The sequence below is a fragment of the Pipra filicauda genome, unplaced genomic scaffold (genome assembly GCF_003945595.2).
Source record: "Pipra filicauda isolate LSUMZ 115617 unplaced genomic scaffold, ASM394559v2 scaffold33_size4404698_pilon, whole genome shotgun sequence".
NCBI lineage: Eukaryota > Metazoa > Chordata > Aves > Passeriformes > Pipridae > Pipra > Pipra filicauda.
In genome coordinates, this window is record NW_024104465.1 from 977,043 (window position 1) to 998,606 (window position 21,564).

The 21,564-nt window shown below is 50.0% G+C and overlaps 2 protein-coding genes across 4 annotated transcripts in view; one reads left to right on the forward strand and one right to left on the reverse strand.

The window, feature by feature from the left end:
• The first annotated feature begins 757 nt into the window (after positions 1–757).
• On the forward strand, positions 758–17,939 carry ACADS (acyl-CoA dehydrogenase short chain). Of its 2 annotated transcripts, XM_027714307.2 has the most exons (13): positions 758–981; positions 1,443–1,556; positions 2,052–2,163; positions 2,401–2,573; positions 7,967–8,127; positions 9,817–9,966; positions 10,151–10,262; positions 10,624–10,775; positions 11,049–11,219; positions 12,428–12,565; positions 12,829–12,924; positions 13,166–13,222; positions 13,873–17,939. In XM_027714307.2, exons 1-13 carry the CDS (start codon positions 777–779, stop codon positions 14,023–14,025), a joined length of 1,794 nt encoding a protein of 597 aa, XP_027570108.1. In that variant the 5' UTR covers positions 758–776; the 3' UTR covers positions 14,026–17,939. The 2 variants fall into 2 exon arrangements, with proteins under 2 accessions (XP_027570108.1, XP_039240059.1); XM_039384125.1 differs by lacking the exons at positions 758–981; positions 1,443–1,556; positions 2,052–2,163; positions 2,401–2,573 and adding an exon at positions 7,633–7,684.
• A 2,017-nt stretch (positions 17,940–19,956) lies between these two features.
• Positions 19,957–21,564, reverse strand: part of SPPL3 (signal peptide peptidase like 3) — a 54,638-nt gene continuing 53,030 nt past the window's right edge. For both annotated transcript variants that reach the window (XM_027714308.2, XM_027714309.2), the window contains exon 11: positions 19,957–21,167. In XM_027714308.2, the coding sequence (XP_027570109.1) occupies positions 21,096–21,167 (72 nt within the window). In that variant the 3' untranslated portion in view covers positions 19,957–21,095. The remainder of the gene's footprint in view (positions 21,168–21,564) is intronic.

The window sequence follows — 21,564 nt, forward strand, 5'->3', positions numbered from 1 at the left end:
AGCAAACATCACTAACCACTGCTCTAAATGTGCTTCTGCTCATGGTGAGCGTGTTCAGTGTTGGCTGGAGACTGAAAAGAGGATGCAGATGTTTCTTGTTCTTGCCCCAGTTCCCCAAAGGGCTGGAGGTGGGCTGGTGGGCTGCCCCTCTTTGGGAGGAAATGCATCCTTTCCTCCATCTGATGCTCCTGTGAGTCACTCCAAGTGGGACCTCCCCAGTCCCTCCCACCAGGCTCAGGACGCTCGTCCGGGGTCTGCTGCTGTCACCTCCGCTGTGCCCGGGGTGTCCCCAGGCCCTGCAGCGGGGGGGTGTCGCTCCATGGCATCCCCTTGCTGACACCGTACCGGCTCCCCGAAAAGTGCCCTAAACAGGCCGTCCCCATGACCACACCGGGGCTCTCGGGGGACACCCGCTCTGTCATCACCGGCCGTGCTTTCGTCAGCGGGGTGATGCCAGCGAGGGGTGATGCCCGGCTCCCCAGGCAGGAGCGGGGCGGGGGCTGGCCGCCGGCAGCGGGGCAGCGGGAGGAGGGCTGGTTTTGTTTGTTTCTTGTGGTTTTTTTTCCCCCTCAAGTAACTCCCCTTCCCCTCCGGCCCGTCCCGCTGCGCACCCGGGGGTCCCGATGCCGCGGCTTTGGGGTCACCCATCCGGGCGCGGCCGCGCCGGGCCCTGCTGAGCTTCGGGCGCGGCGTTGCCGGGCAACGGCCCCCTTGCCCCGCCCCGCCCCGCGCTCCCATAGCTACCGAGGCGGGCGGCGGCCATCTTGGCGGCGGCCATGAGCGGCTCCAGGGCGCGGGCGGCGGCGGCGGCGGGGCCGGACAAGAAGCCGCCGCCGGGATCCGCGGGGCCGCTGAGCCGCCTGCGGGGCCGCCGCGGATCGGCCGACGCGGCGCCGCGGCCGCCCTGGACCGAGTCCGAGTTGCTGGCGCTGGAGACCGTCCGGCCCGAGCACGTCCTGGGGCTGTGCCGGGTGACGGAGAGTGAGTGCGGGCCGGGCCCGGCGCGGCGGGGGCTCCGCGGGGCTCTGCGGGACGGGCCCCCGGGGCGGGAGCGGCGGGTCCCCGGGGGGAGCGGCAGGGAGGGAGCACTCGGGCGGCGGTGGCCGCAGCAGAGCGGGGGTGTGCCCACCGGCAGCTTCCTTACAACTTCCAGAAAGTTTGAGGTGTTTGGGTGTTTTTTTTTGTGGGTTTTTCGTTTTGTCTTTGTTTTCTGCTGGGATGCTGATCTCTGCTTTTCTGCCCCGATCCTTTCCCTTTCTCCTTCCGCTACCTGGCACCTACCGTGCCTTTGTTTCTTCTATCCTTAACTTTGTCCTGCTTTCATGAAGCTTCTGCAAAACAATGAGCCCCTTAACGGGCTGGCGGTAGCAAAAAAGGAAATTAATTTGATAAGTGATCAGGGGTATTTTGAAATGTTACTATATGTTTTTTCTCTCTTCTAGATTATTTATGCAAACCTGAGGACAACATTTACAACATTGACTTCACCAGGTTTAAGATCCGGGACCTTGAAACTGGAACAGTGCTGTTTGAAATTGCAAAGCCGTCTGCCTCAGGTACGTCACACTAACATTGGAGGGACAGTAGAGACTCAGAGAGCTGAGAAGTTGCAATGCAGGACCCATGCAAACCAAGCAGAAAGGTCCTTTGATATGTCCTGGTGACTGAATTCCTTGCCTTTAAGCATAGGATTGAGTTTATCTCTGCTGAGAAACTTGTCATAAAAATGTGATTTTCGTGAGATGGGGGAGTCCTATCAGCTGCAAATCTTTCCTTTTTGGACTTGATATGGTACAGAGTTGGTTTCATGTGCTTTCATGTGATGGGGTATATCCTGTGAGATCAGCTCTGAAGCCACCAAATACCAACTGTCACTGCAAATCTTTTAGATTTTTACTTAGTGCCAGTATAAGAATCAGACCAATTATTAAATGTATTTATGTTCAGTACCTAAGCAATAGCCAGCCTGTGCTGATGCACTGGCTGGCCAGTATCACCTTACATGGACACACAGTATCAGCAGAGTAACTCTGAGCTGGTGTGTTTTCTAGAGCACGATGAGGAGGATGAGGAGGACAGCAGTGAACTGGACGCGAGTGCAGGTCGCTTTGTTCGGTACCAGTTCACCCCAGCGTTCCTCCGGCTTCGGACCGTTGGTGCAACGTGAGTAGGGATTCATGGAATGAGGGGAGAGTCGGGTGTTTACAAAGTGTCTTTTGACAGTTTATAACAAAACTGTGTCAAAGACTGGAGAGGGCCCATCTTACACTACAAATATCGATGTCTCTCTCTGGAATGATCTGTTGCACACTTGTGTAGCCTCAGGTCCAAGGCTCTGTTCTTCCCAATAGGAAGAGAGGTATATTATCTTAGCTGCTTTTTCCTGCTTTCTGTGTGCAGAGTGGAATTCACAGTGGGAGAAAAGCCGGTGTCAAACTTCCGAATGATTGAGAGGCATTACTTCCGAGATCGTCTGCTGAAGAACTTTGACTTTGATTTTGGCTTCTGCATCCCCAGTAGCAGGAACACATGTGAACACATCTATGAATTCCCTCAGCTCTCAGAAGACCTTAGTAAGTACCTCCTTTGCCACGCTGAGTGGTGTTTTGTTTGTGTGCATCTGCTCATTTTCTCCCTAACTCTACTTGTAAAAGAAGTTGTGACTGGGATGGAGGCGACAGGAACAAACAGATACAGGTTCCTGGTTTAAGCAGTGTGTAATCTTGTCTGAATTACACATTTGTGCTGCAAAGCCTCCTCCTTTGAAAATGAAAGCCTAAGACAACCTGTGCTAAGTCACAGGCTGCGAGAACTGATCAGAGTCAGAGGGCTGACACACCTAATGCCTCGTAGTGTAGCCCAGAAGAAAACAAAATCCTGAAAAGGGATTCTTTTGGTAGCCACCCATCTGTTTTCAGTGCTTGCTTTGTTAGGGCTTGAGCCTCCTGCTTTGGAACAGAACTGAGGGGGTGTGTTTGAGCCTGCCTAGATCTCTGCAAATACACATTGCATGGGGTATGTTTGACCTCAGGGGGTGGATAGAGCAGGAGCACGTGAGCCCTCCTGGGGCTGCCTGGATGCAGGAGGAGACACAGGGTTTGTACCCTGCCTGTGTACGTGTGGGGAGTGCTCCTTCTGCTTACAGAGGTGATCACTGCTCTGCTCCAGTCACGGCTCTGGCAGTTGCCAAGGTCCTTTTGAGTAAAATTGCTTGATCCCCCTTTGTTTGCTTTTAACAGCACTTGTCTTGTGAATAGGAAGAAAGGGCAGGCCGGAGCCTTTGAAGTGCGCTCAGCAGCAGTTGGCTTCTCTCCCTTGGGTAGGGCAGAGCATCAGCCTGGTAAATGCAGTGGAGTGGCAGAGCCCTTTTTATCCTGGCTGTGGCAGGCTGTTGAATGTAATGAAGCTTTCTCTTTACAGTCCGTCTGATGGTTGAAAACCCGTACGAGACGCGCTCGGACAGCTTTTACTTTGTGGACAACAAGTTGATAATGCACAACAAGGCCGACTATGCTTACAATGGGGGACAGTAGCCATCCTGTCTGCTGGATGCTGTGATGCCATTAACCATTCCAGATGTGCAGGAGCGGACTAGAGTTGCTGTCTCGTGCAACAAGGCTTCTTGCCAAACCTTTTCTCCGTGCATGAGGCTGAGGACATGAAGCAAAGGCGAAGGCTCCTGAAGGAAATCTCCCTGCAACACTTCTCTATCCGACACTCGGCGTATCCTGCCTCTCCTCCTGTGTTCCTGGCTACCTTCTGATACCTTGGTTAGGTCATGGATAAGAGGCACAATTCTTGCTCTTAGTCTTTATAGTTAGGTTGCACCTTAGTGCTTCTGATGCTTCACCTCTTGGGTGACTGCTCTCTTTGAAGAGGTCAGATTGTTTGTGTTAAGCTTTTTCTTAGCTGAAAAAAATCTTACCCCTTCAAGTAACCAGTGATGCCTGAAGAGCAGATCTCTTCTCTAGTTGGATAGATCCTCTCTTTAGTGCACAGTGTTTTAGTTTGTAGCGTGGCTGACATTGCTTTTTAGGGTGCATCCCAGTATTCTGCAGTGAGAAAGATAAACTAAGAGACTTATTCCGCTTCTAAACAGTGCAGGAATCTTCCATCTGCCTCTGGGGGCCTGAGCTGCCCCTGAGAATAGTTTAATCTGTGTTTTGCAAGAGATTTCACTAGAGATACGAGATAGGGGAAAAAGGTTTTATCGCTCTGATAGCATTTCTCTTTGAGCTCTTGTCAGCAAATTGTTGCATGTTAGAGCTAAGAGGTCAACCTTAGAGCTGAAGTTAATCTCACTATGTTTACCATTTCTCCTGCTTCCCTTTGTTGTAGGAATTTTGGCTCTTGCTACAGAATGTGTTGCTTTTTAGATGGACAGCACATTGTCAGCCTGGCTGGGGTGTAGGGGAGTGGGGCTTAGAGGAAAAAGGGAGAATGTGGAGAGTCACTTGAAAAAATGTGTAGGAAGCAGAGTTTCCCAGGCTTCAGTCGATACTTCTAAACCCAAATGATCTGTCAGAGGTGCTATGAGGAGCACCAGCTCATTTGTTTTGTTTCATTGGAGGTATTTAGTAACTAAAAGCTTCCTGGGTCAGTTCACTCAGTGTTATGGAGTGGGATCCTTGGAAAGTGAGAATGTACATGATTTTCTTTTTAGCTGCTGGGGTTCCCATAGCTGCTTTGCCTACTCAGCTGCTTATTTATGGTTTGGGAAGTTGTTCTGTCGAGGTAGATACCACCAGACCAGAGGGAGTGTTTCACAGCTGTGTTTGGGATCTGGTGATGGGAGATAGCACCATGCAGTGGGAAGAGGAGACCTGTGTGTTGCCAGTAGCCATACTGGGGCCTGGCTCCTGACCATGCAAAATCTCATCTATCAAAACCCTTTTCTGCCAGTTTTGCTGGCTCTTGAGACTGGCACTTTTCCCGTCTCCACACTGGGCTGATCAGCTGTGTCTCTTGTACGTGGGAGTTAGGTTGTGTCTAGACTAGAGACCTTCTCTAACATTAATTCCATTTGTTCTTGAGACAGATGAAACCTGTCTCCTTGGTGGATATGGTTGGTTACCTGTTGTGTTAAGTAAGATTCGGTGTAGTTTGTTTAAGCAGGATTGAGTGGGGCATCACAAACCAGAGCTTATTAATGCGTAGACAGCAACAGGAAACCACTGCCTTTACCTCCAGATTGATGGAAGTAACTTTGGCATGGAACATCAGCTGGCACCAGGGTAAGCAGGGAAAGTGTGTGGGGTGGCAGCCATGAAAGAATCTCCAGCTCTTGGGAAGATACTTAATTATGATTAACCACAACAAATGACCTGTTCTGGGTGGAGCATTAATCATGAGCAACCACAACAAATGTCTTGGGAATGCGGAGGGGCAAGGTCTGCGTTGAAAGATGAAGAACCATTCTGCTACCATGGATCCCCTCCAGCATCTCCACAGGCACTTAGGCAATCCTGTTTGGTTATTTCAGGATTAGTTAAAGCTGCTGGGAAGGTGGAACTCGAGAAGCCTCTTGCAGTGAGCGTCTTCAGCAGGCCTCCTGTGGTGCCAGTGAGGTGGGAAGCGTTTGCCTTGCTGTGAGTTACATGCAATAAGGCAGAACTGCCTGGAAGTGCGTTTTTCACCCTGAAGTGCTCAGAAGCAGTGTCTGAAGAGCCTGCTAGTTATTCCCTGGGAAACTTTAGCATGTTGAGCTGAATTTTGTAAGTAGTATAGATCCAGGTGCCTTCAAATATTACTTTTATCACACTTCCTATTACGAAGCAACCGCTTGGCGTTTCTTGTGAAGTGTGGTGATGCCCGTCTGTTTTCTGTGTCAGTGTGTAAAGGTTCCTCAAAGGCAGAAGGGCCCGTGGCCGGCGCGGGCGGGCACCGGCGGGGGCGCGCACGGGGGGCGCGCCCCATCTAGCGGCTGCTGGCGGCAGACTCCGGCAGGAAAAGGGAATAACTCCTGCTGTCCTTTGCCATCAGCAGAGACCAGGAAACAGCACCGGCGCGGTGGCTTTCGCGCTGGTGAATGTATCAGCCATTCAGCAATAAGGAAAAGGAAAACTGGAGGAAAACCGGGAGACTCGCAGGCAGCAGTAGCACCCCATGGTTTGTAGCTGAATTTGTCTGCTGTGCCAAATCAGGTGGTCTTTGCCCAAAGTGCATGCTGCAGGGAAAAAAAGAGTCCCTACAAGAGGGCAACCCGGCACTGAAAAAGTTGATTGTAATCCAGAAAGTCAGGGATTTCCAAACTCCTCTCCCTACTTTAGTCGCTTCCCTAGGATTCCTCTTCTCTTACATACTTTTTATAAAGCCTCTTTTCTTTGTGGCAGGGATGATAGCTTTGGTAAATATGGTTTAACAGACCAGTTTCCTTCCAGAGTGCGTGCTCTGATGCTTTAACGATGGGTCAAAGCTACTTATGCCAGTGAGTTAAGAAGAAATTCCAATGGGATCACATCCTTGTCATGGTCAGTCCTAGCCAGGTGCTGCAGGCAGGGGAGATGCTCTCAGAGTCAGTTGGAGTTTGAGCAAGAGAAAAGGTATCTGTGCAAACAGCTTCTCTCAGGTTGTATGCTGAATTGGAAAGAAAAAACAGTTGGGATCATACTGAGTTCTGCTCTAACAAAAAAAGGGACCAAACCCATAAACTCATGCTAAGTTTTTCCGGTATTTGCCCTATTAGTGCAAGGACCTCTTTTTCACATCTTTGAGGCAAGTGCTTTGGATCCATGCCAGCAAGCTTTCTGGAGAGCTATTTTCATGACCTGAGTGTGGAATACATATTGCACCTTGTGAAGGAAGATTATCTCTTATTGTATGGACTGGATACTGCTGTCCTTGTCCTCTGTTTTTGGTAGGAAGTGTCTTCCTTTGTGTGTTTTTCCTGAGGATTTTCAATGTTTCTTGCTGCAGAGGAGCAGCAGGCTTCTCTTTGGTGCTTGGGGATGTTTGTTCCACTTATCTGAGGGTTCAGGAAGAAGGAAACAGATGTTCAGCAGACAGAAATGAACGAGGAAGGTGGTGGTGAAGCAGTAAGGTCCAAATGTAGCAACTCTACATCTCAGTTCTGTGTTTCATCACCTCCTCTTCAGCTGCTTCCCCGCATTCTGCCCTGCTGTCCCATCCCACGGAGCTCCTTTGTGCTGCCCAGAGCCTGCCTGGCTGTCAGTGAGACCCACAAACTCTCCTGGAGCTTTATGCTGAGGACAAGGCTAAGGGAAGGCAGCCTGGTGGAGGCAGCACCTCTTCCTCTGCAGCAACGGGACGATCACCAGCACCCCCCTCTCCCGCCCGGATCCCAGTGCTGTCACAGGACATTTATTTATATCTCTCACAGTGTGGCCTTGGGGCTGCTGGCGCGTGGACTCCTCCGTGCTGTCCCCTTCGTCCCCGGGTGCCCGCGGGGGTGCCGGGGTGTCCGTGCGGCCCCCGGTGCCGCTGTATTTGTACAGCCCCTGATTTTGTCACCAGCAAGAGGAATAAAGGACCTTCCTCCCTGTGCGGGCCGCGCTGAGGGCCGGGGGCGGGGCCGGGGGCGGGGCCGGGGGCTGAGGGGAGGGGCTGGTCCTGCGCCGCCAGGGGGCGCTGCTGTGGCGCATGCGCGGAGCGCGCGCTCCGTGAGGCGGCGCGATGGCGGCGGCGGCGATGGCGGCGATCGTGGCCCGCGGCGGAGCCCCCCGGGGTGAGGGCGCCGAGAGGAGCCTCGTTACGCCGCGGCTGCTCAAGGGGGGCTGCGGGGCACGCGGGAGGGGCGGGAAGGGGCCGCGGCCTGCGCGGGAGGCGGTGCCCCGGTGCCCTTCAGGCCCGGCCTGAGGCGGGTCCCCTCAGCCGCGCGAGCGGCGCCGCCCTTGAGGGGAGCCGTGGCCCCGGGGAGGGGGGCCCGTGGGTCCTTCAGGAAAAGTCCCTTCTCCGTCTCCCACCCGTACCCCAGCGGCACCGGCGCTGAGCCCCGTCCCCGTTGCAGCGCTGTCCCTGCGGTGCCGCCGCCTGCACACCGTGTACCAGAGCGCGGAGCTGCCCGAGACGCACCAGATGCTGCGGGAGACCGTGCGGGACTTCGCTGAAAAGGAGCTGATGCCACTGGCAGCGCAGCTGGACAAGGAGCACCGCTTCCCGGCCGAGCAGGTGGGCATAAGGAGCGGGAATGGCACAGCCGGAGCCCCCCCGGCCGCTGCTCAGGGGCAGGACCGTCCGGGCTGAGGCAAAATATGCGTCCAGCCCCAGAGTAGCGGAAAACTGAAGTTCAGACCGACTCGTGGGAGAGTTCTGTGAGTATGGAGGTCTTAAAGCCCACAGGACGTTTTGAGCTCTTCACCTTCACTTGTGTCTCTCTATATCTGGCTTTAGTACTGCTGAATTTTCAGTTCTCTTACCGACATGCCTATGGGCTATAAAACAATTGAGTTATAAAATCAATTTATTATAAAATCAATTTATTATAAAATAAAATATTATTATAAAATCAGTATATTATAAAATACTTTTAAAGGTTGCACATTACCATAAAAATGGTTTACAGTGAGGAGGCAGAGATGACCTGGGTACATTACAGATGGTGGAAAGAAGTGATTAGGAGATAAGAGATGCCTGTTGGTCATCCTCTGGGACTGTGAACAAATTGAGATTCCAGCCAAACCTGTGATTTCTCTTGTGGAAAGACACAGCAGTGTAGTCTGTGTGTGTTGAAATAGGAAGCTTCAGAAAAACAGATCCTGTTGTGCTAGCCAAGAGACTCCAAACAAACACAGTTGGAGGCATGTGAGTTTTGTCACGCTCCTCTTTCTATTAAGGAGTAAGGAAGGTAGCCAGGAAAATCACACTTACTCAAAGGAAGAAAACAACTCTTTTCCTTACTGTTCTCATCTGTGAATTTTACATTTGATTTTGAGTCTTTTCACTTGAATGTGTAGGGAAAAACTGAAAATGTAAACAATGGTTATAAAGCAACATAGAAGGAGTTTCTGTCCTGTGCATCCTCTGGATTGAATGTCAAGGACTGGTGTGTTGGGTATCCTTACAGGAGGGAAATGATTTGTTTAAAAATTCCCCCAGGTTTCTCTTAAAGCAAACAGGGGCTGGTAACACCTTATTTTTGCAACACCAGAAGCTTGACATCTTAAATATGAAAACAAAGCAAAGCTTGTTTTTTCTCTTCTATGTTGCAAAACATTAACAAAAGACTTATAGTGAGACTGTGAAGAGTTTATGGTTGCAGAGCCAGGGGTCCAGCTGAGGAATTTGGGGTGGAACAGCATGGAATGTAACCAACAATTAAATTCTATGGGAAGCAAAATCTGGCTTTAATGGGAATGAAAAAACGATCATCTTCTTGCAATGAGTTCTGTGGGTCATTCATTCTATAAAATTCTTCCCCTGTGCAGTCCTAGGCTGAAGCTCAGCAGGCTCAAAGGTAAAGTTCTGATGATTTTTATCAGTTAGATGTCCCATTGAAATCTTCCTACTGACAGGAGACATGCAAGGGGAGAAGCTTTGATGGGAGGCTGAGGAAGTGCTGGTGAGGTTCTGTCTCCTGATTTCACCTTCACAAGGCTCCCCCTTTCCTGGTACTGAAGAGACCTCTTTACACTAGCAAGAGCATAAGTAACAATGACCAAGTACAGCTCCTGCTGAATTCACCCGGCCCTGGGGACACTTAGCAGTCTGTACAGTCAGATTCCCATTTCACAGGAGTTGTGGCATCTTTTCCTCTGAGTGCAGCCCTCCCATGACCCTTCCTTATCTCCACGTGTCTGTGTGTATTTTGTGGGACACTGGTGGTGCAGAGGATCTGACCTCTCCATTCCCTGTGTGCAGGTGAAGAAGATGGGTAGCCTAGGGCTGCTGGCTATGGATGTGCCAGAGAAGTACAAAGGAGCAGGCCTGGACTACCTGGCCTATTCCATTGCCGTGGAGGAGATCAGCAGGGGCTGCGCCTCCACGGGCGTCATCGTCAGCGTCAACAACGTGAGTGTGAGGGACAGGGGTGCAGCCTGGCTGGCACTGGGGGGTTACTGATGGGGAGGGGTGCCTGGGAGAAGTGGATCTGTTCCTGTGGCGGGTTCTGGTGTGTTGGAGAGCACGTAGGCAGGAGGGAGTTACTGGGTTGGTTGTACCTTTAAGAGGCACTAACAACACTCAATTATTAAAGTCCCTGTATTTAGGGCCAATACTCAAGTTTGGCTCCGAAGAGCAGAAGCACAAGTGGATTGCTCCCTTCACCAGTGGAGAGAAAATTGGATGTTTTGCCCTCAGTGAACCAGGTGATGTGACTGTTACCATCCCTGTTGCTTCTTTCCTTGGTCAGGTTTAGGGTGGACTTTAGGTCTGTGAAATTGTAACAGTTTGTAGAAAGGTGGTTTGTAGCAGTTCTAAGTGAAGTCCCAGTGCCCAAGGTGTGAACTGCCATCCCATGGTCCCAGCTGAAAATGCTCATCCCCTCAGTGAGCGGAGCTCTGGACACACTGGCCTTTCTGCTCCCTGTCCGGGTCCTGTGGGAGGGACAGTGGTGACACTGCCACAGTTGAGGAGGTGCCGTGAGCTGAGGGGGTGTGGGCAGGGGGTGGGTTTGTCCCCCAGGCTGGCACAGGTGGCCTGAGGCTGCTTTGGTGGTGCCTCACCCAGGGAATGGCAGCGACGCGGGCGCGGCCTCCACGGTGGCGCGGCTGGACGGGGACGAGTGGGTTCTGAACGGCACCAAGGCCTGGATCACCAACGCCTGGGACGCCTCGGCCACTGTGGTGTTTGCCACGACAGACAAATCCCTGAAGCACAAGGTACGTTCCTTTGGATCAGTCAGGAAAAAGAGGCGAGTGAAGGAGTTGTGTGGGAGAAGCACTTTGCAAAGGTCTGGATATTCTGTTTTTTGGGCCATGCAGGCATTGAGCAGAGGAGGGGCTGATGTGCACTGGCTTTGTGATGTCTCAGCTCTCCCCTCCCTTCTCCTGGTTATCTGGACATGTGGCTAATATGAAAAACGAAGGAAGCTTGTGGACAGCCAGGTTAGTGGGAAGGTGGCACCATTCTTAGGAATTTGGGTCTTTTTGCAGGGCATTAGTGCCTTCTTGGTTCCCATGCCAACACCTGGGCTGTCACTGGGGAAGAAAGAAGACAAGCTGGGAATCCGAGCCTCTTCCACTGCCAACCTGATATTTGAGGACTGCAGGATACCCAAGGCCAACCTCCTGGGGCAGCCGGGAATGGGCTTCAAAATCGCCATGGTAAGAGAGGAATCAGGACACAGCTGTAGCTCCCAAGTTTTACCATTTTGTAAATCATTTCCAGAGTCATGATCACTTCCCTGAGAATCATTCCCATAAGGTGTTCTATATCATGTTAAGCTGTTGACCCCTCTTGCCACCATGGGAGAAATCATTCCCACAGATTGACGAATGCTTAATTTACCACAGATCCCTGGCAGCACTTTTATCATGGCAGTTCTCAGCTAAAGCAATGCCGATGCCACTGAGGTGCTGTCAGCAGGAGTGGTGTATTTTGTGTTCTCCCTTCCCAGCCCTCTCTTTCTCCAGTTTGTACCCACGGATAAAGAAAAAACGTGATATTTTGCTTAAATACTGTGGCAGAGGGAAGTTGTCCTGGAGGCCCAGGAAAACCTCTGGATAGTGTCTCAAGGTGGATGACAGCTGAGTTATGGCATATGTGTGACTTCTGAGGAGGAGCCAGGCAGCTGGGAACAGCGTGTTCCCTGCAGTGAGGCACTGCCCCTTGGAAGTGGTCAGTGCTCTCTCTGTAGGGGCAAAACACCCTTTGTTGTTTTTTGAAATGGCCAAGCTCCCTGGAGCACAGCCCATTCCATTATGTCCTAAACTAAAAGAACCTGCCAGTCACCAATCACTTTTGAAGACCCTCAGCCCTGGACTGAGAGGATGAAGCCTTTTCTCCCTGTGCTGCAATCTCTTCCTGTGCACAGTGAGGCAGGTCACCAGTTAAAAGCCTAATGGGCAGGTGTTTGAGCTAAGTCAGGTTATTGACTGGATTCACTTCTTAGTTTGAAAAATGCTTCAGTGTCCTAATGATGAGGGCAAAAGAGGAAAATTTACCAGATTTCCAATATTTTTCAGTTAAAGTAAACTGAGCTGCACAGTGAGCCAGGGGTCTGGCTGAAGGGTTCTTTCCAGCTCGTTCCAGAGCAGATGCTGCTTCTTGTGCTGTTTCCCTTATTTTGCACTGGGCTTTTTTTCTTCCCAGCTAATAAGAAGCAACACCTCTCCTTTCTGCTCCCCTTCTCTCCACAGTGCCCAGTACTTGTTGTAGCTCTCTATTCCTACATAACTGGGGATATTCTGAATCAAGGAGGTGTCTGACCAGAGGGTTCTGAGGCTACAGTGCTTCCTAGCAACAGAAATATGAATCTACTATTTTTGATAAAGTATGACTTGACTTAACAGGTATTTCGTGTCTTTCTCAGCAAACTCTGGATGGAGGAAGGATTGGAATTGCCTCACAGGCTCTTGGAATAGCACAGGCAGCTCTGGACTGTGCTGTGGATTATGCTGAGAAGAGAATGGCCTTTGGGTCGCCCATCACAAAGCTCCAGGCAGTGCAGGTATGAGCTGGGCACACGGGGCAGCTCCCCATGGTGCTGGGGCTGGTGGAAAGTCCATGTGTGCTCTGAGGCGTGGTGTCAGCAACACAGTGCACTTTGCACTGCCTGGGATAAACAGGGTAATAATTTCCATTTCTGAACACTGTTAAAACGGGTTGTTTGGATGGAGGCTCCTTTCCCAGTGGCCCCAGGGGTGGGAGAATTCAGCTGTGTGTCCTTGTGCAGCAGAGGCCCTGGGCCAAAGGCAGTGTTTGTCGTTGCAGTTCAAGCTGGCAGACATGGCTGTGGCCTTGGAGGGCGCCCGCCTGCTGACCTGGAGAGCTGCTATGCTGAAGGACAACGGGAAGCCCTTCACTAAGGTATTGCCAGCCCTGCATTTGTCCAGCAGTGACAGCAGGGCACAGGCTCAGGGCCGGGGAGCCGCACTCTGAGCGGGTCCCTGCGCTCAGCACTGGTTGTAGCCGAGGAGAGAGGGGTGGCTGCTCCCAGCTGGCACAACGTCAGTCCTGTCTCTGCACAGCTGGGCTGTGAGGGTTCAAGCAGGTGAGGGGTTCCTTTTTGCCACAGCTGCACCCTCAGTGATGTTTTCCTTCCCCAAAGGAAGCGGCCATGGCCAAACTGGCTGCATCAGAAGCTGCAACGGCCATCGCTCATCAGGTAACTGCTTCCACTGACACCTCTGGTATACAGCACGTGGAGAGGGATGTTTGGTTGTCACACAACAGAAGTGCTTTGGGAAGGTGGGATGGAATTTACTAATTTATTTTTTAAACAAACCAACCAACCAACTACTCAACCCCTGTGGCTGAAGCTGGTTAGCACAGCCTTCTTCTGGGTTGTCAGGGAGCAGGATGGGGGCAGGGATTTATAGTGGCCTGTGGTAGCTGTATTACTACAGTGATATGTGCCTGCTGCTGTCCAGGGTAGTGGCAGTTTTGAGTAGGATCAGCAGTGTGGGAGACAGAGCACTGGCACACCAGTCAGCACCACTGCACCTGGAACAGGCGCTGTGTATCTCCATTTAGTGTCCCCTGTCCTTAATAAAAGCATCTTAGCTGAACATGGATCACTAACAGATATCTCTGAAGCAATTAATTCTCTGTCTGGGACATCAGTATTGCTCTTACCCAGCTCAAATGCTGTTTATTCTTTTGATTGCAAACAAGCTGCAGTCACCCCCCTGGGTCCCACCCCTCCCAGTTACACCTGCAGTGGGCTCAGCTCCCGTTAAAGTGGCTGTGCTTGTGTTCTGCAGACAACAAATTCCTTGACCCTGCTTCCTGTCTAACTTGCTGCTCTTACTTCAGGCCATCCAGATCCTGGGTGGGATGGGCTACGTGACGGAGATGCCGGCGGAGCGGCACTACCGGGACGCCCGGATCACCGAGATCTACGAGGGGACCAGTGAGATCCAGAGACTGGTGATTGCAGGCCAACTGCTCAAGGCCTACCGAGGCTGAGGCAGCCAGGAGAGCCACACACTGCCCAAGTGCCTCGTAATGGTGCTCAACAGTGATCAAGTTTGACCCTCTTGGATGAGGCCAGTGATGGAGGTTTTCCTCACCAATGAGTAACTGACCCTCAATGTACAATGTACTGACTCTTCCTTGGACAGTGGCTGGACTGAGGTTTGTAAGCTGTGAGTGCAGGAGGGAGGAGACAACCTGTGCTGGTAGGGCAGTGTGGGGCTTCTCCTGGAGCATTGGATGGGTTTGGTAGTGCCAAAACAGCTTTGGCTGTTCAGTGAAGTCAGCAGCTCTCCTTGTGCCCTTCCCAGCCAGTGCCTGTTTTGGAAAATTTGTTACTACCAGGCACTGGATAAACAGTGCCAGAGTTAGAGGTGCTGAGAGCTGTGACCCCTTCACCCCAATCCAGGCTGTAGGTCACAGTGCCTTGAATTTCAGGTGTGTTTGGGAGCTCCTAATTGGACACAGCCTGTGTGGAGGTAATCCTGCAGCAGGGCACTTCTTCCCTCTACCAGCAGGAGAGGAGCCAGACAGGACATGCAGGAATTACGTATGCACAGAGGGACTGAGCACAGGCTGTGGTTACCCTCTGTGGACATGTGAAAACATAGATCAGAAAGAATCCCTTGAACTGGCCAGCAAAGCCCAGCACCTCCTCACTCTGCTGCTCTGGGATGCAGGGATAGAAGCAAAGGGCAAAAAAGCTGCAGTGCCTGAGACTTTTTTTTGTAAAAAAAAGGCCAAAGAAACCTCTGCTCCCAAATGTGCTTCTACAATATGAATAAGAAAGGAAGTGCCTGAAGGGGCAGTAACAGCCTTTAAATCCCTTTTGGGCAACAAGGAGGAAAAGAGATGACACACAAACCTTACCAGGAAGCTTTAGCAGTAGCACATGTCCTCAATCAATGATCTTTGTCAAGACATTGCCTTTTAGAAGATTCAACAGCCATAGGAAAAACTCTAAACTCAGGAAAAGATGGAGAGGATTAAGACCTGGACTGTCTGGTCCAGCCCCTTGTCCAGAGGAGTACACTAGAGGTAAATGGTTATTTTCCTGTGGTGCCATTTATTTAGACTTGTGTGGAGAGAAGAAGAGCAGGATTCTGCCATACGTGAGAGAGCAGAGAAGACAAATAAAACCAGACTTTGAAGGACCACCAGTCCCTCCCTCTTTTTTTTTAATGCAAATGTGAATTAATTTAGATTATTTTCTTCCAGTCACAAGACCCAGAAGCAGAAACCAGCAGGGCCCGTGTGTACCAGTGAGACCAGTTCTCAGTGATGTCAGCCATCCATCCCTCTGCAGGGCGCTGGAGGGCAACAGCGTGTTGGGGCAAGGTCCTCAGGTGCTGAGCTTCTCCTGCTGCTCTCACAGACATAAGGATTGACAGAAACAGAGCCAGGCAATGCATTCAACAGGAATAGTCCTATTGGAAAACCATTCCCATGACTGTGACTGTGATTCTGTTGTACATTATGGACACCTTGTAGGAGAGAGACGCTTTTGTAGCTTGATTTTATCCTGTGTCACCATTTTGACTGCTGAAGGCTCACGTCTATGACTGTGGGAGGAAGTGTGATATTATTTTGCACTAATTTCTCCTTGCAGCCACTCAGCTACAACAGGAGCAGCAGGGATGTGAAGACTCTTAAGAATGCAGAGTCCCTGCTCGGTGCTCATCTGCACTGACCTCGTATGCCGAGGTCACTGGAATCCCGGTGACCCAGCACAGTCAGTCACACTCCTGCCACCAGGCTGCCCTGTTCCCCTCTCATCCAGCTGCTTCTCTCAGATCCCCTTGCTGGCTGTCAGCAGTTGCCTCCCTCATTACCAGCTCTAATTGGCTGCAGCTTCTCTCCAGAGCAGAAGGAAACTGCCCCTGTACACACCCCATGGTGACAGTGACCACCTCGGCTGACACAGAACACCTGGAGAACCTACAACCCTGAGGGACCAAATCCCTTGTGGGCAGAGAATATTGGGGGGGGAGCATCAAGTAAGGGCCTGTTCTTGGAAGAGCCCTGCTGCTGTGCCTGTGGGCAGAACCTGCTTTTGGGAATGCCTGGATGCAATACCTTCCCTGCTGCCACAGGGGCAGAGAGAGCTCAGTGACCTGTGACACTGCACTGGTCACAGCAGTGCTCTGGGGTAAACAGCACACTTACACAGAAAGGCCCAGAGCTCCCAGAGCAAAGCCATGGCTTTTCTCAGAGCAAGATACTACAAGCTTACTCCACTGCTGCTGGCTGAGAGAACTCTCTGCTGCCTGTGCCTCTGCTCCTCAGGGCTCCTGCAAAGGAACTGCTGAACGTGCAAAACACAAACGAGTTCTGCAGCATTAAATGAGGAGCTGTTACCCAGCCACCCCCAGACAGCACCATCCCAGCCAGGTGTGGGCAGGGCTGGCTCTCCTTGGGAAGAAGGGGCTGTTGCAGGGGAAGCCGGAACTTTTTATCACTTTACAAACTCGGCCAACATCGCAGAGTTGGGGCACCGAGATGGGAAAATCAGGTCATACATAAATTAGAAACAATTAAGGGGAAGGAGATAAGCCACTTCTCCAGGACAAAACAGCACTTCTCAAGGACACTGTGGTTTTTGCCCCACGGTGCTCTAAGTGTACATGAAACTGGTTACGAGGCAGATTGCTGGGGATGAAACAGGGAGCCCAAAGTAGAATCCTTTCTTAGGAAACAGTTACAGTAACAAGGACCTTAAAATTGATAGATTTCTTTATCACACATAAAGCTCACAGATTCTTCATTTGAGTTCCCAACAGACTAAAGGAAGAGGAGAGCTGTTCTGGGCTGCTACAATTAAATACACACAGGTGAGAAATACTTAACTCCTGGGGAGCACAGACATGAGACACATCCTTTCTGTCCCATCCCTCACCAGGAATGATGAGCTGCCTGGAGTCTGGCTCCCCCTTGGAAGCATCTACCTCACAGAACAGCAGGACAGGGCTCATCACTCCATTTCACACAAGTCCAAAAAAAACCCCGGAAGTGCCATTTCAGCCTTCCGTGTTTAAGCAAGCAAGTTTTACAGGACTCAGCTGAACCTGCTGCAGTACTGCTTTCACAGCACAACAGTCTGCTCCACCAGTCTCTTCTGACAGTGTTAGCTGTTAGGAAAAAAGGACAGACATATTTTGATTTTAAATTAAAACTTTGTTTTGCCCAAGTTGAGAGCCCTCAACACAGATCACACATTCAGGTTATGTAGGGAAGTTGGAAAGCATGGAAAACACCGAATTTGAAAGACATCCTGAGGTAAAAAACCCAATTGCCTGTAAGAATAACAGGAAGAAGACATGGAATAGAGGTAAGAAAATGCGACAGCGCTGTAACTTGAATGAAAAATGGAGTTAATTACCATTTACTTAAAAAATTAATTTCAAATTCTACTCACTCACTACTTGTATAAAAAGAAAAATACTTGGGAGCCTTCCCTCCACTTCCCCCTCCAAAGAGGTCATTCTAAGCAGGGGAAGCCACTCAACCCTCAGTATGTGTTTCCTGATTCCCTCAGTGAGCGCTTCCCCTTCTCTCACGGAACCCTCTGTGCTCCCAGGCAGTGCCCCGTGCCCTCACACCGGCTGGGTGAGGCTGTGACGACTGCCCTGGGTGCCCCAACAGGCCAGTACTGACACAGGGTGACCTGCTTCCACTTCTCACACTTTCTGCCCACACAGACTGGCCACACACCCCAGGCCATTTTGGAACTCCTCATGTTTGCAAGGTTAAGTGTGACCTTAGGGAAATTTCAGAATACAAACAAGTGCCATTTCTAAGCTGACTATTCCCAGTCACAGCAGAAAACTGACTCCAGACTGTCAGCAGATTTGTACAGTACAATTCTGGTCCGGATTCTGACAACTATGCTATAAATATGCTCCAGTCTATCGCTTTTCTGCCAGCCTCATTTTGCATTCCTGCAAAAAGCTTAAGTGAGTGAAAAAGTTGTTAAGATAATTCGGACAACTTTTCAGAAGAAAGGGCAGGTAGTTTGGCCATTTCACCTGCAGGACTTTGTGTCAAACAGTTTATCAAGGAATTCAACAGATTGTTAAATGACAGTGACATCAGCAACCATACCAGACTCCACAGGGACAGGAACCCGGGCCCTGCATGGCCTCCCAAAATCCAGGGGACCCAAAGCAGCCTGTATAGTTTGATCCTCAGCAGAGACTGGGGAGCCAAGGACAGAAGGTCCATCTGTGCAGGGAGGGCCCAGAGCCAGGGAGGATCCACTTGTGATCTCTCTGAACGCTGAGGTGGGTCTGGGTGGGAGAGCTGTGGGACAAAGCTTTGCAGCTGTAACTTACTCAAAGCCTGGGAAAGTGCTTTTCCTTAGGACAGTTATGCTTCAGTGAACCCCTGCAAAGCACCAAAACCCTCTTCCTGCCAGCTGAGGGGGCAGCAGACACCTTTCAGTCCAGTGCCCACCTGGGCAGTGCCAGTGGAACCTGTGGGCAGAGACAGAGGGCTCAGTTACAACACTCTGCTCTCCCGGGGCAGGAGGGCAATACAGCTTAACAAGGGAGGCCAGGGATTTTCTGGAAAGCTGGACTAATTGTCATTAAGCATTTATCGACTAGCATTTATCAATTAGCATTTCTAGAGCTTTTTCCAGAATACTTCTAAGTGTAGAAATTGTTCACAGGGATGCTTTCCAGGCAGGGCCTAAAAATGCCACTGCAAGAAAAAGGAAGACCTTGTATTTTAATCCCAAAGGCTGGAGGGAACTGCTGTGAAGCTGATGGCACCCGAGCTGTGCATGACCGTCAGGTGGGTGCAAGGGCTGGGCAGATAAACAGTAGCAAATTGGATCTGAAGTTGTTATTCCACTGCTTGGAACCTCTGGGCAAAAAAAAAAAGTAACCAAAAACATGCCTTTTTTTTCTTTCTCTGAATACCCTCCTGAATATTTTATTCACCTTTGGTTTGAGGTGTGTAGCTGAAAACTCGCCTTTCTGTTGTCCCTAGCAAGTCTGGGATCTAAGAACTGCTATGGACAGAAAAAATCAGGTTTTTAGTTAAAAACTAATTCCTTTAAAAGTGACAGGTACCTGACAATGCACACTGCAGGCAAATGCTGGAGGGAATGGTTTCAGCTGCGAGAGAGAGAACTGAGGAGTGGTGGTGTGATAATAAATAAATAAATAAAAAATAAAGTCACAGCATCTCCCCTGAGTCACCCACCCACACTTGCTAAATCTTAGGGCCTCCCCAGATGGCTGAGCTGTTTCTTACTGTTTCCTGGGATGTTCCAGCTGTCTTGGAGGTGTGTCCTGTCCCAGCCCGCTCAGACGCATCAGCCCCGTCAGCTCCTCTGCCATCAGTGCCAGAGCTGCCTGAGAACAGAGGAGGGCGTTAATTAATGACATTAACTAATGATAGTGCACACCCATGGCTGGATGAAATTTCCTGCCATGCCCAATATGCTCCTGCTGTCCCCCCAGCTGGGCAGAGCATCAGGTGTTTCACCAAACCCTCCTCACCTACCAGAACAAAACCAGACCCAAACTCTGTCCCTGCTCAGTCAGAGTCACTCTTGAACATTCCTCCTTCCCCACCCACCAACAATTCTCAGCTTCTGTCAATGAGCTACCAGCTTTTGGGAAGAGCTCCCCACACCCAGCTTGGCACACTGCTTTAAAGGAGAAAAGTTTAGTTACCTCAGGAAAGCCTTTCAGTCAATAAAATAACAACTGGAACTGCTGGTTTAAAGAAAAAAGAATAAAATCCACATTTTAACAAGCTACAGGTACAAAGCAGTCAACACACAAACTCCAACCAGTCACAACAGTAAAGGACAGTTTTTCTTTTTTCCTTTTTTTTTTTTTCTTGTTTTCTTTAAGGGGCAGGGGCATGGAAAAATACAGCACACTAATGAAACAAAATGCAAAAAATACAAAAAAATAGAAAATAGAAAAAATGTATTTACAAGTGATACATTACTATGATCAGAAAGCACAAAGACAATTGCTGCTATAATACATGCACTGGGTCAAGAAGGAACTACTAAAAACCTGCAAGGGAGCTGTTTGTAAAAAACGAAAATAAAAAAAGGGAGGAAAAAAAAAGAAAAAAGACACCCCCACCTCCTCCCCCCTCAGACACACAGGGCTGGGTTTGAACTTTTTTCTTCCCTAGTTTGCTACATTGATCAAACCAAATATCCCCTAAAGTCCATGGTACAACCAGTACAAATACTACACTTGGTTTTAAACTGCAGGTTCAGTTGTAGGAGGGGGAAAAAAACAGCAGCTCATTGTAGATCCATATACATAAAGCCAGAGTAACTGTGCTACATGCTAAAAATTACAGCAAGCCCCTGTCTGCTACACAGCATGATCTTAGCAGGTTTTCCTTTTTATTTATTCATATATATATCTATATGTGTGTATATATATATGTATAAAAATCGTGCCCTTTTTCACTGCAACATGACATCTGGGTGGAAATGTAACTTGTTACAACAAATTTTTATATGTATACTGCAAGAAGTCACTCAATGTCTGTGGATTTAATAAGTAACCTCACACCACAGGAAATATTTAATAAATCAAAAAAACCCCAATATTGTGACAGAAGACCTTCTGTCTCAGTTCTTTTCAAAACCGAAGTCCCGCAGGAGACTGGTCCCAATGTCCACGAGGGTTCTCTGAAGAAGCTTCAGTTTCTTAACCGTTTTTGCGTTTAGTGTTCACGAGTTTTTGAACGACTTCAAGCCGTTTTCAGTTTCAAGTCTGTCTCTTCCTCTCTCACAAAGGTAATAGTCTGGTACTAATCCATCCGAGTGAGGAAAAGAGGAAAGTGGCTGCAGTTGCACAAAGGGTCCCCAATTCCACATCTGCAGGAGATCCGGAGTCACGCGGAGCTCCGGGATCTTCGCTTTTGTTCCTTTCCCTCCTTTAATACAAAGTCCTTTCATACAAGTCCCGTCATTGGTACCTTCCCAAGTACCAGCCAGTCCAGCTTTAGGAGACAACAAAGCCACAAGTTAAAGTGAAAAGGACCAAGGCAGAAGTTCAGGTCACTTCCTGTCCGTTCCATCATACTTCCAGGAAACGGGAGCTGCTGGACTTGGAGTGGAAAGGCTCAGACCACATGCGACGTAGATCGCCCTGGGCAGGGAAACAGCACAAGGACCATGTCCTCAGAAACTCTGAACTCTGCTTAGAATCAGATTTTAAATGCACACAGAATTGCAAGCGTGTCTTAGAGCAAACCTGTTCTTCACCTGTTTTGCAAGTTACAACAAAGACAAAAAAAAAAAATCCTTTCCCTGTCAGGTCAGAATGACTTATTTTTGGCAGCAGATCTACCCAAAAGGGGTTTCTGATGGGAAGGAAATAATGATGCAGGTGGAAAATCCTGCCCTTTCCTATGTTCTGCTCTGCAGAGTGCCAGATGTGTGTTTCAACGGGAACGGTACACTCTAAAATTTCTGTTCAGAACAGGTGACTGGGAACAGGCAAACAAGGCTCTGCCTCTCTGACTGCTGCTCAGCCTTTGTCCATG